At 36.2% G+C, this 16,405-nt stretch overlaps 3 protein-coding genes across 17 annotated transcripts in view; 1 reads left to right on the top strand and 2 right to left on the bottom strand.

The window, feature by feature from the left end:
• Window positions 1–951: 951 nt before the first annotated feature.
• On the bottom strand, window positions 952–2,350 carry LOC129245463 (uncharacterized). Its single transcript, XM_054883640.1, has 6 exons — window positions 2,274–2,350; window positions 1,997–2,204; window positions 1,748–1,936; window positions 1,466–1,690; window positions 1,334–1,396; window positions 952–1,271 (listed from the first exon to the last, which is right to left on the bottom strand). Exons 2-6 carry the CDS (start codon window positions 2,201–2,203, stop codon window positions 1,113–1,115), a joined length of 843 nt encoding a protein of 280 aa, XP_054739615.1. The 5' UTR covers window position 2,204; window positions 2,274–2,350; the 3' UTR covers window positions 952–1,112.
• Window positions 2,351–3,371: 1,021 nt separating this feature from the next.
• On the top strand, window positions 3,372–4,358 carry LOC129244483 (vacuolar protein sorting-associated protein 28 homolog). Its single transcript, XM_054882126.1, has one exon. The coding sequence runs from the start codon at window positions 3,498–3,500 to the stop codon at window positions 4,128–4,130; it is 633 nt and encodes a 210-aa protein (XP_054738101.1). The 5' UTR covers window positions 3,372–3,497; the 3' UTR covers window positions 4,131–4,358.
• A 3,153-nt stretch (window positions 4,359–7,511) lies between these two features.
• The window catches only part of LOC129243546 (protein lingerer), a 33,353-nt gene continuing 24,459 nt past the window's right edge, over window positions 7,512–16,405 (bottom strand). For 10 of the 15 annotated variants that reach the window (XM_054880632.1, XM_054880629.1, XM_054880624.1 and 7 more), the window contains 2 exons: window positions 13,800–13,832; window positions 7,512–8,463 (listed from right to left, as the gene is read on the bottom strand). In XM_054880632.1, coding sequence (XP_054736607.1) covers window positions 8,365–8,463; window positions 13,800–13,832 — 132 coding nt within the window. In that variant the 3' untranslated portion in view covers window positions 7,512–8,364. The remainder of the gene's footprint in view (window positions 8,464–13,799; window positions 13,833–16,405) is intronic. The other 5 variants (XM_054880627.1, XM_054880628.1, XM_054880635.1 and 2 more) reach the window with 1 other exon arrangement.

Below are 16,405 nucleotides of genomic sequence, written 5' to 3'. Positions count from 1 at the left end.
GTCAGGGAAAGACGAAGAGGATCATACTGGGATAATCTACCGGGTTTATCGAAATCAAAATCAATTATCGGTAGGTTTAACCTAAACCAATTTCAAGATTGTATTGAATTAAACACGAATAAGTTTCAACATTGTAGAATGAATCATTGTCTTGGGTTAGGTTAAGTTGGAATGGTTACCCAAGGAATGGGCACAGAAATGGGACGAACATAAACGGATTCGTTCTTTGTGATATCATTGTGAAGGAGGTAAGATGAAAGAGAAAACCGATGGGATGAAGGGAGCGGGCGGGGAGAGGTGGTGGTGGGATGGTTAGGAGGATGGGTTTAAAGTGTGTGGATTATGAACGATGACTGTGCTGCGTTTGTGTCAACTACTTTGTGCTCCTAATGAAATCCATCGGATTATTAATGTCAACGCCAGCTATATCAGCAAGCGTATCAAAGAAGAAAGAGCCAAGATGCCTAGATCTCAACCCCGCCAGAGCAGGACAGCTAAGGAAAAGGTGCTGAGATTATTCCACCTCATCCTCCATACACCCATCGCAAAAAGGACTTGAGGTAATTCCAAATCTCACAATCTCTCCTGTGAGAAAACCCACGAGATTCGAGAGCTGATATTTTGCAACCTCAGAAGCTCGTCCGAGCGCCACCGATGCACACGTGGCCAGAAGGATTTCGCGAGCTTACAAGTTTGTGTACTTGCCAAACGCTCGCTGTGTTGGCGCGAAGCCCATCTTTCCAGGAGCAGACCGTAGGTAGTCAGGGGGATCCCAATTCTCTCCCTTCGCGGGGAAATCACCTCACATGTCCCTTATCCGACCAGCTCTTCCGTCTCACAGTTTCCCGCAATGTCGCTGTGACCAGTGGTGCGATTCACTAACATATTTTATCGATATTTGCTTTGTTATCTTTCCTTAACCACAATTTTTATGATTCTGCTATTCAGTAACCCATTTCATTACGAAAATCGACAAGGCAAAATCAGCTGATTGGTTACGATGTCGATTATCGCAATCTAAACGACAATAATTTTGGTGTTGTTAAATCAAACGATAAAGAAGAATTAGTAATTTTAATCAGAACTGTGAAATTTTATGATCAAAAACTTATTTAAAAAGTGCGAGTATGTCTTTTGAGTATTTGGCTTATGATTGGCGTTAGATTGTTGAATGTTTCCGCGGTAGCGCTCAAACCATTCCCCAATACGGTTATTGCCTCCGCCATCATTTTATTCGCCTGGACACTTGCAGAGCTGCTTTCGGCTAAGATCTATTAAAAAATAGCAAGAACAATTAATAAAATTGAACTTTTATGTGTTGAAAATAAATTACCTTTAAAGCATCTGCTTGTTGTTTCGCGACTTCTACGGTTTCTACACTCGACTGGGCTAGCATCTATTAAAAAACAATCACCAATGGACAAATATAATAAAATTATTTTATATAAAGTTCAAAAGAAATTACCTTTAGTGCATCTGCCTGTTTTTCTGCTATTTCCAAAAATTTCTTCCGAGCATCACCGTCTTCTTCCATGCGCTTTCTTTTCAAGCTCGCCCGTGGTGTTCTCCTGTCTGAGAAGTGCGAATTACCTGACCTCAGCGTGAAATTTTCTGCAAGTGGCGTCCGTAAAGGCGATGGGGCTACCGAAATCATGCTTTCATCTTTCACTTCGATACCCATTTGGATTACCTAACAATTTACACACCAGTAAGTTACACTTTAAAACATACACTTTATGCAATTTACCTGCTCTAGTGGAATATTTTCAGCTGTTGAATCGTGCCCATTCATATATTCTTCCCCTATAAGAGCAGACACCCGCCTCTCGAATTCCGTTAGGGGCTCCTCACTGATAGGCCTGTTTTCAGTTAAAGCTTGTTGCCTTCGCCGATTCCGTACTTTGATGCTGGTGCGGCTTTTTAAGTCCCGCCATACCTTTTTAGGGAAATGATTAACATCTCTCTACTTTTAAGTAATAACACAATATTTTCTTACCTTGTGCCATTGATTGACTGTCTTCACTGCTCCACCCAGACTATTTAACTTTCTTGCTAGCTCGCTCCATTTTTTGTCGCATTCGAACTTACCATGGAGGCTGTGGAACCTAGATCCTGCTAGGCCCGGGACTTCCATTAGGTAGTCAAGCATACGATTTAGCTGCTCGGGTGTGGCACGACTTCTTTTAGTAGCTGTTGATGTCATCCTAAAGCAATATACAAAAAGTATTAATAAAACAATAAATTTAAATAAACAGTTATATTATTGTAATTACTTTATGCAAATATAATTGGTAGAAAACACTTAAAATTGAATCTAATGCTTGGCTAGTATGTTTCTTTGTTCTTTTCCTTTGTGTTAGTCGCTCATTTTGACATTTAATTTGACAAAGATGCCACTCTCTATCAGTTTGAATAAATAGAAGAAAACAGCTGTTCAGTGTTAGATAACATAAGTTGGTGAATAGCACAATCGACGGTGCAATCGACATATACTGTCGACAAAACAAACAATTGTCGAATCGATAAGAGTTAGTGAATCGCACTACAGGAATCCAGATGAGGCTTATGTCAAAGAATTCGGACGTAGTCGTAAGTGAGGCCAGGTATTCCCTGACCAGTTTCGAAAGAACCGTCACTAACCCGAGGGTCCTTATTGCCGCTGGCTGTCGGAGTAAATATTTACTTTCCTGACGCAATGCGAACAGCCAATCAGCTGCCTCCTTGATTGCGGCTACTTCTCCCTGGAACACACTGCAGTGGTCCGGTAACCTGAATCTAAGTCTGATGGGAAGCTCCTCGCGAAAAAATCATCCGCCAACATTTTCCTTCCACCATCCACACTGTCCCCAAGTGTAGTCACCCCCCCCAAATAACTTACTTTTTTCTTCAGTTCTTTATATTTTGAATTAAAACTTCGCGCCTGACCGTCAAACGCCAATTGTCAAATAGCTGATTGTTATTTTGTCAATTAATGATCAAATTGTCAATCTTGCCCCCGTGGCGTTTCGTTACTTGGAGCTTAGGCGCTTTCCTTTGATTTAGAGAAAAAAGTTCTAAGTAAAACTGCCAACTAACGAAGCACTTTGCTTGATATGAAGTCGCCGAATGGTTAAACACCCAATTTTATAGGCTTAAACTCAGTTTAAATATTTACCACCGTAAACTAGCACTGAAAAACTGCAACTGAGTTTAAACCAGCGAAATTCCGTGTTTGTATAAAGTTTAACTGGAAAGCATAGTTGAACTAGGACTGAAAATTTGGCCCTAGTAAAAAAAGTACTTTTCTAGCTTGTTGGGGAATAAAGAAAAACGAAAATACGAATAACAGGCAACTCTACCGGCAGATAATTGGAAATTCCATAAGGTTGGTAACTGTCATATCTGGCATCCATCAAAAGCAAAATAATTCGTCATCTGTTCGAAATTCCTATTTCTGTTTATATTTTTTGGTTGAAAAGAAACGAGACTTCTAATATTGTTCTACTAGCAGCTAAGCAATGCAGGAAAATTGCCCCGAATTGTACGAGGAGGTCAAGCTCTATCGTAATGCACGTGAACGCGAGAAGTACGATAATATGGCGGACTTGTATGCCATCATCAATACTCTCCAACAACTTGAGAAGGCGTACATCCGTGATTGCATCACTCCGCAAGAATATACAGCTGCATGTTCCAAGTATTTGGTGCAATACAAGGTCGCTTTCAAGCAAGTGCAATGCGATGAGTATCCCAATGTAGACACATTTGTAAAGAAATTCCGATTGGACTGCCCTGCAGCGCTCGAGCGTATACGTGAAGACAGGCCGATCACAATACGAGATGACAAGGGGAATACATCCAAATGTATTGCAGAAATCGTATCCTTATTCATTACAATCATGGATAAACTGCGCCTTAAAATGAACACAATGGATGCTCTACAGCCGGACGTAAAAGATTTAGCTGATAACATGAATCGACTTTCATTAATTCCAAAAGATTTCGAAGCGAAACAAAAAGTTGAAACCTGGCTGAGCACTCTAAACGATATGCAAGCTTCAGATGAGTTATCCGAAGGGCAAGTGCGACAGTTTCTATTCGATCTGGAATCGGCATATGCAGACTTTACCAAACTATTGCACAGTCAGTAGTTGAATTGTGTATACTTTGCAGTATTAGCAATGCTTTTTATGGAATGAAATTATGTATATTTAATCTCATAGCTATTAATGAATTATTATTTTTGTGCTCGGAACTTTGTGCAGCCGATCAACAGCTTGATTGGTACCTAAATATTATTTTATTAAAAAAACAAAAAATATTATAATACCCGAGTGAAAAAGTGTATTTAGAAAGATAATAAATAAACTCCTAATATATTTTTTATTTGTTTTTCTGTTGTCTTCAAGGTCAGTCCTATATGGGTTCCAGAACATAGAGATATTGAAGGAAATTGCAAGACCGGCCAGCTAGTCAGAAAGGGTACTAATCTTCCACTACTTGAAAATAGAGGCAATAATGTAACTCCTATCGCAACGTGCAATTAATGATAAAATATAATATTCTCCAGGAGGATAGGTCATACCAGCGTTACAACCAGACTATCAGTATACCCTTGAAAACATGGCAACTATGTACGTATCCCCTCGAAGAAATTGTAAGAGTAGCGCATGAAAGATAGCGTCATGGAGCCACTTTCAAAATCGGCCGACAGCTGTGGCCGACTCTCAGTACTAAATGCACGGAACTTCTACTAAGAAGAGATAAGCACAGTCTTAACACACTGATTTCAGTTATTACGGGGCTCTGCCTAATCGGTAGGCACGCCTAGAGAATGGGTGTGCAAACACATGACTTCTGCAGAAGTTGTCTAGACGAGGAAGAAACCATCTGCGACACTGTCCTCCACTATCCAGATGTAGACTCGCCATTTTTGGTAGACAAACCTTTAATGAATTGGAAGATCTCGGCTCTGTCGGCATTAAAGAACTTACAAATTTTTGAAAAGTACACATTGGTTTTAGGAGGGATAAGGACAAGTTCCCCACGCGGCATCACAATGGGCCATGAGCCTAAGTGTCTCCCACAGTGGACAACCGCTTCAACCCAACCTACAATCAGGCTAATTTGACTACATAAGCCAAAGGCTCCCAAGAGAAAACAACTCGAAGGTCGTGGCTTGTGTCACCAGTCAGTGGCTATAGGCTAGGAGTATTTACTCATGAATACTGCAGAAGTTGTACAGACGACGAAAAGAAAGAAACAGTAGAATACTTCCTCTGTAACTGTCCAGCCTTAGCTAGAAGTAGAGTAAGGTTGTTAGGAAAACACTCTTTTGGCTTTCTTACGGAACTAACTGGTATAAAACCTATCCTACGCTTCATGAGAGCATCTAAATAGTTCCAATGATGATTTAACACTGATATTCCCATGTTACTCAATGGTATCAAAAAAATCTAACCTAACCTATTCTGTTGAATATAGAAGGTACTTGCTCCTCTGCGTCCTTGTATTGTTGTGCATCATATTTTTGCCAACATGGCATAATCCTTTCACATTTCGTGACTTAAAAATATGTGTATGAAATGCCACTCCGAAGGTAATTTCATTTGCAACTCTTGGGGATATTTGTACGGAAACATTTCTGGCCTACGGAAACTTGGTCGTAGAGGGAAAAGTCGATTAGCAAACCAATTATTTTCATACAAATACAAATAAAAATAAATTAAATCATCCGGCTCAAAAAAAAAAAAAATATATATATAAAGTGTTAAGTTCATTAGACATTTTATTTGCTAAAATAATGCTTACTTAAAACTAAAAGCACACAACAAACAGGATGGGGTTTCCTCATTTTCCAGCTAAAAAAAGTTATAAAATGCTTCGGATCTGTTTTAATCAGAGGAAACGTTGTCGACGTCAATTTCCGTTGCTGTTGATTAATTAGACTTAAAATATACGCCCAACTTTAAAAATTATCCAATAACTTAATTTCCTAGAATTCGCTCTCAAAGAGAAAAATATCAATAAAAAGGCATATAAAAACCAGTAGATGAACTACTTCAAAGTTTGCACTGCGATCGCATGGCCTTTTGTGACCTCTGCTCATCTCAGACCCAGTTTCCTTATTAAACTCAGAGAACTTAACAAACAGAGAACAAGAACAAAACCAATAACAATTTGCAAGTTTTACGAACAGCTGAATAAATTGTTGGCGGGAGTTTACTGCTCGGAATAACTTATTGCTGGGTTCTTCTTCGGGATCATTTTAAAGAAGAACATTTATTCCAAGGTGGATTTATTATTATTATAATAAATTCGCCTTGATTTATTCCCTTTTCGAAATAAGAAAGCGAAAGCGTATCTGGCAACGTTTTAATGGTTAGTTGCGTGGATAAAAAGGCTCTGGCCAAGGTGGATTCGCCTTGGCTCTGGCCCCTCACAATGTGTTCGTGCGCTCACTAGACGCATCAGCTCCCCGTTTGAAAGAGGTGCTCTGTCTCAGCAAGTTATTAGCCGTATAATGAAACATTTTAAGACGTAAATCGAAAAAGTGTCGTAATCGAAAAAGGCCATTATATCGAAATGCCGTATAAAGAGTGGCCGTGATAGCGAGGTGTGGGTGTATTGTACTTCTTTTAACCATTTGGGAAAAATACTTTGAATCTTTTTTCTAATTAAATGATTTTAAATGAAGAAATGAAAGTTGAATTTTGATTTTTTTACTTTTTAAACTTTTAATATACTTAAGTTGTTCTTACACGCAATCACTTCCACTTACTCTGCAGCGAAATCTGAAAAAATACTGGTGGCAAAAAAAAGTCGTGCAAAAGTAGAAGCTGACAAAATTACGCAGCTTTAAATGTGTATTAAAATTTCCGGAAAGGGTTAAGTATACCCGTCACTCAAGTGAGCCAAACCTTTCATTTGTTACGAATCCATTTGCACTTCATAAACAAGAGGTAACAATTTTATATTTACTTTAAACAGCCGGCGAAAAAAGTCATTGGAAATAATTTAAGAAGTTATTAAACTTTATATGTATATACAATTGGCGCATACACTCTTTTTGGGTGTTTGGCCGACCTCCTCCTCCTATTTGTGGTGTGCGTCTTGATGTTGTTCCACAAATGGAGGGACCTACAGTTTCAAGCCGACTCCGAACGTCAGATCTTGAAAAACACTCGGAGGGTTGCCATTGCCTGCCGAGAGGCGACCGCTATTAGTAAAATTTTTTTCTTCATTTTGGTGTTTCACCGAGGTTCGAATCTACGTTCTCTCTCTAAATTCCAAATGGTAGTCACGCCCCAATGCATTCGGCAACGGCGGCCGGTCATGTGTATTTTTGTATCTAACTGTGTGATCGGTATGGAGGGCTTTCCAAACAGAGGTGTTATTTTGATATTCAAAGAAAAATGATATTTTTTAATATTAATGCTCGGATGTTTATTTCTTGTTATTGGAAAACCTTTACTTGCGCATATTAACTGGTCCCATTAATCTTCCTCAATAAATAAATAACAAAGCGCAAATTTAAATTTCGACTTCACCGCGCATGCGTATGAACTATGCGTTTGCTGTGTTTATTTTGGATTTAATCGTATTTTGTATTTAATTTAAATATTAAGGTTATTATAATTATACATATAGTTTAAACCGATTACAATATTTAAATTTTTATTTTTATTTGTATTTATATATATTTCTTCCTTTCAACTCTGTTCTGTATGTGTGTGTGTGTGTGTGAATGAGAGGCCATCTATCTTCTTCTATTTCTCCGCTACAGAATTTTTATATTTCTTTATTGAACATTATCCATTATCTTTGCCTTGTAATAGCATTCTTTAATAATTATTTTAATTAGCTTTGTAATTTTTTGTATGTATTTGTGAATGTACCACGGATGCATGGATGTGGATAGTTGTGTATGGGTATGATTTTAAGGGTATATGCTTTTTTGTATCTTAGATGAATGTACTCGTATTCTGGTAAGTAATACATGGGTGTTAAGAGAAATTTCCGCAGGAGCGAGGGAAAAGAACATACAAAATTTTAATTCGTCGCTATTTGTTTTTTTTTTTGCTCGTTTCTATGTTGTATTTCTACTACATAAGCATAAATATATGTATGTATAAAGAATGGTTTGGACCGACAGACAGACGACAATATGAAGATTGAAAGAAGTGTATATATATGTGTGTGTGTGTGGTTATGTGCACGCGGTTGCTTCGCAGCTGGAACCGATTATAGAGCTGATTGGATTATGTGGTCACTAAATCGGTATCGAGTTTCATACATATCCATATATTTTCAAATATATTTATATATGTATATATGTATTTATATGTGTGTGTGTGTATTTTGCTTGTATCTTCCGCTTCACGCTCAATTCTGTCCTGTCCAATACGAGGCCGAGTAACCTTGTTTAGCAGCCGACTTCGATTGGCTGCTTGTCTGCTGGCGTTGGCCCGTGCTGTTCGAATCCTGTAATGTAAAAATGCCAAAAATAAATTCTTTAATATCTATGTATATGTGAGTAAAAAAGCAGTAATATAGTGCATATAGAGAAATTTTATTACAAAAGAAAATATTTTCATATTTATAGTGGGTATTTTTCAGACGTTTAGAGCAGCGCGTCCATTGGAGTAGCAGTCAAATTAACTGAGCTGTTGCTGAAGTGAACACAGGACAAATTGCTAAGCAAAGATTTGCCACTCGAACCGTTACTAATAATGGGAATAAATGCTAAATGATTCAGTGTACATTACAAAACACAAGTGCAAACAATGGAATTGGTTTAGTGATTGGGTGAATACGAAAACCATTTTGAATTTAAACCGACACTAATCAAAATAAGTGACTTAACAACTACCGATGCACCACTTAGCCACTTACTTTTCAACTATCAAAACTAAAAATGGAAGCGGTGAGCTCCACAAGTATATGATTTGCGTCCCCACATTAAAGCCAAGCATCTAAGTATTAAATCTAACTTATTTACATTTCTGCCAATTTCAATGATTTTTTGTGTGTTTTTGTTTGTGAAAAAGTTCTAGACCCTACACCCGTCACCCCATCACCCCGTCACATACGTATACGTTCATAAATGTATGTAAAATGTGCAGTGTATGCGTCCTTAATATTAATATTTATCAGTTGCGCACATCTTATCAAAGAAGAAGAAGAACTGCGTAACTGAGACCAAATTAAAATCATAAGCCATTAAGGGGTTATACGCAGTTATGACTTTCAAAAAAATCGATTTTTTTTATTGCATTTTTGTAATGTACATATATTCAAAAGTATACGCACGAAATTTGAAGTAGATCTAAGCAATACTTTCGGAGTTATACCTAAATATGTAGAGATGCCTCGGCACGTTTTAAGGTAGGTATTGAAACTTTAAACGTGTACAAGTCGGTGTACACGATATCTCGAAAACGGCTTGTTTGATCGGTCAACCGTTTTAACTCAATCTTTAAAGATACATTTTCTAGTAATTAATCGTTCCTTTTGTAAATCTGATACTTATTTTCCATTTTATAATCAATTTACGGCCAAATTTTAACGTAAAAATCGAAATCATTTCTTTTAAAAGCTGCCATTTTGTGAAAATTCACTATTTTGATTAGCCGAACGTTTAATTACTAGATAATCTAATATATTAACAAAATTTGTTTGGTTTTTTGATTTCAGATAATCCAATCCTGAGTTACGATGTACACCGTAAATCGTCTTTTTTTAAAGGAGGTTCCAGAAATCGCCTGCAGCGCGCTCTATAATCAACATTTTTATAAATAAAAAATTTTGTTACGTTCTTGAAGGATGCTTTTATAACCGCCAAAAATTTTCAAATTAAAATATTCTGAAGTTTCTTCAGGATAAATCCTTGACAACCCGTCTTTTATTTGCTTCATAACTGCGTATAACCCCTTAAGGGGATAGACAGAATTAAAAAAAAAAATTGGATTTTCTTAAAGTATAATATCTTAAAAATGTTGTGTGAAAATTTGAAGTGAATCCGACAAATACTTTTTGAGTTATTCAACAATTAACAAAAGGCGCTCGGGTGCTCCGGAGCGTTCGCAAAACTTTAAATGCATTTTTCTCAAAAAAATTTTTCTTTTTCAACTGGTGATCACTGTAACTTAAAAACCGCTTGGTAGATTTCAATAAAATTTATATTGCTTTTGAAAAACATAAAAAACTCGTGCTGGTCGAAGAATTTTTTTTTATTCCAAAATTTGGATTTTTTTTTTAACAGTTAATTGTCGGTTTTCTTCTCGAAAATCTGAAAAATATTTCCTAAAGCCGTCATATTGTTAATTTTGAAAAAACAAAAGCTTCGATCTGGCACAAGATTATCTATTAATAAAATTAATTTCTCTTGTCCGATTGATTTAAGATGAATCTCCAAGGACTTGGGATGATCAACGCAAGGGTCTTCTGGAGAAACGGGCTCCACACAAACAGCTATAACTTTTATAATTATAATTAATTTTGCTAAAGTCAAGTCGAAACATTATTTTGGAAAACCATTATTTTTTCGAGCCTCTGACTGCCCCTAACCTCTTAAAGTAAATATTAATGAGCAAAATACGCTTAAAATATGATTATTTGAACAGCTTAATCTAAAGAACTGGAAGGAAGCGGCAACGGATAGAGCAGCATGGGGGTGTACCGTTCAGCAGGCCGAAGCTCGGAAGAAGCTGTAGCGCCAAACGGTTATGATGTTATGATTTATTATATTATATGCAAATATTTATATGCAGACGTACAGCTGCGCTCAAAATAATAGGAGCGCAACTAATAACAAAGTTTTAACTATTTGACATTTCGTATTTAATTATGATATATAGTACATTTATATAAATGAATAGTTCATTCTCCAAACTTTTTACAAAATTCACAAAAATTTAACAAATGTAAAGAAATTGTTACCAATTAATGAAAAGGTAGATGAAATTGCAAAAGAAGCAGCAGATAATGTCACTGACATCGAAGTTGAAAAAACTGTCAAAAAGAAGCTTTGAGAATGATTCCCAGTAGCATTTTCTCTGAATGGTACAAAGGATTTCTGTCATCTGCTAGTAATCGACCTAAACTTTTTGCACAAATTTTCCCAAAGTTACCAGCAAAGACCTCGTTCGAAAATTGTAAGTTCGAATACAGAATTCAGAATATTAGATGCCCACTCTAACGATGGCAGTTACTTGCACATGATTCGCACCGACTCAGAGCTATGGGAGTGTGGAGAGGCAAACTTTTATACACACCAAGTTTTTCATTGGGTCAGACTGAATCCAATAAGGAGTAAATATCAGGTCAGTCCATAAGTTCGTGCGAATTTTACCCATAATTTCACTTTTGTACGATTTTTGCATACAAAAAATTATTCGCGGAATATAATGGAATTATTTATATTTTCTTTGATATATATAAAATGGAATCTTTGAACGCGTATAAAGGGGCATATTTTGTATTTTTTTTATAAAAGTGGTAAAAATGCAACAACTGCTGCTGCAAAAATAAACACTGTTCACGGAGAGGATACCCTGAGTGTAAGGACTGCGCAAAAGTGGTTTTCAAAATTCCGAAGTGGTAATTGCGGCGTGGAGGATGCCCCGCGCGCTGGTCGTCCTGAAGTCTTTAACTCCGACGCCTTGCTCGAACTCGTGGAAGCTGAGTCAAATTTGATAGTAGATATGATAGCTCAGAGGTTAAATTCATCGCATGGAACAGTTCACAGGCACCTGGTTCAGTTGAGAAAGGTTTCAAAGCTGGGAAAATGGGTTCCGCATAGACTTTCCGTCGCCAACCTTCAGCAAAGAGTGAATGTGTGTTCTCAGCTGCTGCAACGGCTTGAAAATGAAAGTTTTTTGAACCGTATCGTTACTGGTGATGAAAAATGGGTCCTTTACAATAATCCTGTTCGCAAACGCCAATGGTTAGATAAAGATGAAACACCAGAACCAATCCCTCATAGATGGCCTTCACCCCAAGAAGATTCTCCCGTCTATTTGGTGGGATATGGCCGGTATTGTTTATTATGAACTTCAGGAACCAAACCAGACGATAACTGCTGATTAATATTCCCATCAGCTATAAAATCTGAATGAGGCACTTAAAAAAAATCGACGGTCTTTAGTGAATAGACGCAAAGCTTTGTTTCACCACGACAACGCAAGACCTCATACCGCAAGGCAAACATTAGGCAAGCTGAACGAGCTCGGATGGGGGCTAATGCCGCATCCACCATATTCTCCGGATATTGCACCTTGTGATTATCACCTTTTCCGTGGACTTCCATCCCATATGAGTAACAAGATCTACTCCTCAAAAGAAGCTATAAAAAGGGATATCGAAGCGTATTTTGGCTCCAAGGACAAACAATTTTTTGAGCAGGGAATTAAAAATTTGCCTAAACGTTGGGAAGACATTGTAAATAATGAAGGAAAATATATTATTGATTAAGAAATACTTTAAACATATTTTTTATTAATTTTAAAACCACCTTTAAAAAACGCAAGAACTTATGGATTGACCTGATACTTTTTTTTCACTGAGCGCGAGTTCTCGGAAATTAAGTTACTGGATAATTTTTACATAAACAAACTTAGTGTCACAGCTCTCTTAAGGGGGGAGCCTGCTTTAGAGGCTTCAAAAAATCGATTTTTTGTTTTTTGCATAAATGTCTTTCCAAACTATTCAAAAATATGTCCTCAAAATTTCAGAAGCAAATTCAAAATATTTTCGGAGTTACAGAAGAAATTGTGAGCAAGCGTCGAGCAGGTATACAAGCGGCCGAATCGCTTGATGTGCGATTCCTCGGTTTTTTATTTTTACGATTTTTCCTAATTGGCGGGAACGATAGGGAAAAAGTTAAACGTCCTATCGAAACGAGATTACATTGATTGTATTCGGAATTAAATTCTCTTCTAGTTGAACCTAAAAAACCATAAGAAAGTTATGATTAACTCACTTTTTAACAATCTAAAGTGAATTTGTTTTTCCAAAAAAATTAATTTTTTTTTAAATAGCGAAAAATTGTTGAATTTCTCACTTTTTGTTTAATTTTCTTGGTTTAACTAGAAGCTATACTATACAAAAATAAAATTTTTTTCGGGTTTTTGGGTTCAGATGAAAATTGCGACCTGCATCTTTCCCGCCGCACGACACATGCACACTCGGGGCGCCTCGGCAAAATGCTTGTACCAGGCATAACATGACATATATTTTAATGACAAAATTTGAGCAGACTGTTGAAATATATAGCAATAAAACCTGAAAGTTTCGTTTCAATCGAATATTTCTTTCCTTCCCAAAAAAAAAACCACGAAAAAATCGATTTTTTGAAGCCTCTAAAGCAGGCTGCCCCCTTAAACAGCAGATCATTTCAAGCATAAAAAAAATACCTGCCACCGCCAATTTTTTTAAATTATATTACCTATGAAAATGCAGTTTTTTGTGATACTTTTTTTGAGGTTAGTGCGTTACTTTTGTGAGGTAGAAACATTTTTGCGGAATCTTACAGTTATTTTTAATTAACTTTGCCAGTTATAAATTAAGTAATTGCGAATACAATAATATATATTAAAAGATGTGTTGAAGGAAGATGGATCTTAGAAAAAAGGTAACAGCTAAATTTGTAGATAGGCGGGTGGATTAGGCAAATATATATGTATGTATGTAGAAATTTAGTATTTATTTGTTTAAACGCGTTCAAATGCAATTTAACGAATAGCAAAAGCATACCAAAAATGGGAAGAAGAAAATTATTGTGTAATATTATTTTTTAACTGATATTCTAAAAAACTTACCCGGCGGGATGAATTATGAATCCTGCCGTCCATCTAATGTTGTCCCATAAAAAACCAAAAGAAATAATAAAATAATAAAAACGTTTTTCCATGCAATTTTCATTTAATTACTGTACTTAAAAGAGACAGTGAGAGCGTGAATGTATTTTTGGTGTCCTATTTTATTAAAAACTACTATTAGCGCTAGACTCTGCTTGTTACTTGTACGGGTATGTATGTATGTTTGCTAAATGTTATGTGCTGCAACAGTTTGTTGTTAATTCTTTTAATAATCAGAATGATGAAGGAACATGAACAAATTAGCACATCAAGAGAGTTTGGAGAAAGTGAATTAATAATACATTTTTTGGGGTAAAAGAGGAAGTTATTAACATGCATTTATCGCGTTAATATAATTTGGTTTATTAAAGTTTTGTAAGGATGCTGTTTTTGTTTGCGTTGAGCATACAAAAAAATCTACATGAACGCAAAAACAAATAAAACAAATGCGATTTTCTTTGCTTTCACGACTTAATAAATTTGGACTATGAAATGGCATAAATCATAAAATTGAAAATCAGTAAATGCCGCATTAGCTGCTTGTTTTTAAGGGGTTAGGGGTAGTCAGAATTGCAAAAAAATTGATTTTTTGCATTTTCTTAAAGTATAATATCTAAATATTGTGTGAAATTTTGAAGTGAATCCGACAAATACTTTTTGAGTTATTCAACACTTAACAAAAAGGGCGCTCGTGCGCTCTGGAGCATTCGAGAGCAAGCAGCCACGTATGAAAGTGACAGATAAGCGCGCTAACGATAACACTCGAGAGGGTAGAATGCTACGTAGACAACAGCAAATCGATATTTTGGAAGCTGCTATGACGGCTAAAGAACTATTATATGGCCCAGGAATAGATGATACAGTGTAAGAAATTAAATAATTCGTATAGTAAAGGATTTTCCAATAACAGGTGTGATTAACGATTTTTTATGGCCGGAATTGGATGGTATTGATCTGGACAACGTTTATTTTCAACAAGACGGCGCTACGTGCCACACAAACAACGAAACCATTGATCTTTTACGGGAAAAGCTTCCGGACCCTGTTACCTCTCGAAGAGGTCATCACAACTGACCACCGAGATCTTGCGATTTAACACCTTATGACTTTTTTCTTTGGGGCCACGTGAAAGAGAAGGTCTACGCCAACAGCTCAGGGTCGATTCAAGACCACAAAGATGGAATTCGTGAGGCTATCGAGGACATAGGGCAGCCACTTTGCAATTCGGCTATGAAAAATTTCATGAAAAGGATATTGTCCTGTAAGCGTGGTCGTGGTGGTCATTTGCCTGATCTTATTTTCCACTATTAATGGCATACCTTCCTCTTTATAATGAAATAAATATCCGATCATTTATATTAAAAAATAGCATTTTTCTTTGATATCAAAATAACACCTCTGATTGGAAAACCCTATATAACTCTACATAACTCGATAACAAAACTTTAAATGCGTTTTTCAAAACTATGTTTTTTGAATTGGTGATCACTGTAACTTAAAAACCGCTTTTTTTAACACTTTATCGACCGGTAGCCTATTTATAGGCTTTTCGATTGCCAGCGCTTATTGACCGGTAGCCCATTAATCGGCTTTTGGTTATCGACGGTTTTTGTCAGTGGGTTGCTCTTTTTATAACTTCGCAGCGCCAACGTCATTAATTATTTGCAGCTTTGTACCGACCTCTCCAATTTTTTATCAATTATAATAGTTTTTTACCGTTCCTAATGGATAAAGAAAGTGCAGATGAAGAGTTTTGCTTAGATGCTCAAGTAACCACCAAAATACTTCAGGGCCTACAAGAAGAGCACCAAAATCAGATCATCCAGAAAGATTATCATCCATAAAGAAGCACAAACGGATAAGAATAGAGACAAGTCGAACATGTTTCGTATGTAAATTTTGGAATATTCCCTAACATAAGGGAGACCGTTACGAGAGATACCACACTCTAAATAGATATTAAAAAATTTAATTACTGTTACCTTGAATTTATTTCATGAATGTAAGTTAAACAGGCAATAAATTGTATAAAACAAATACAAAATAAAGTATAAATATCAATAAAATTCCATTACTTTAAAACAAAAGGAATAAGCACAACACAATGCATAGTGAAAATTTAGCCGGTACTTACTGAGTGGCAGCCTCAACCACAACCGGTCGATAAAGTGTTAACAATTAATTGTCGATTTTTTTCTCGAAAATCTGAAAAATATTTCCTGAGGCCGCCATATTGTTAATTAAAAAAATACTTCTATTAATAAAACTAATTTCTCTTGTCCGATTGATATTAGATGAATCTCCAAGGACTTACGATGATAACTGCACAAACAGCGATAACTTTTACAGTTATTAATTTTTTTTGTTGAAATTTTACTAAAGTCAAGTCGAAACATGATGTATTAATGCTATGTTTTTATTTTTGGAAAATAAAGCAATTGACTAGCAAAAAAACAATTATTGAAAATCATCATTTTTTCGTGCCTCTGACTAACCCTAATCTCTTACCTTAAGGGGGGGGTAAGGGTTTGTATTTTTAAAAAAATAAAAAATTTTTTTTTCTCTTA

This window comes from Anastrepha obliqua, chromosome 4 (genome assembly GCF_027943255.1).
Source record: "Anastrepha obliqua isolate idAnaObli1 chromosome 4, idAnaObli1_1.0, whole genome shotgun sequence".
Classification (NCBI taxonomy): domain Eukaryota; kingdom Metazoa; phylum Arthropoda; class Insecta; order Diptera; family Tephritidae; genus Anastrepha; species Anastrepha obliqua.
Note: the sequence above shows the minus strand (reverse complement) of the source record. Positions and strands in the feature narration are given on the sequence as shown.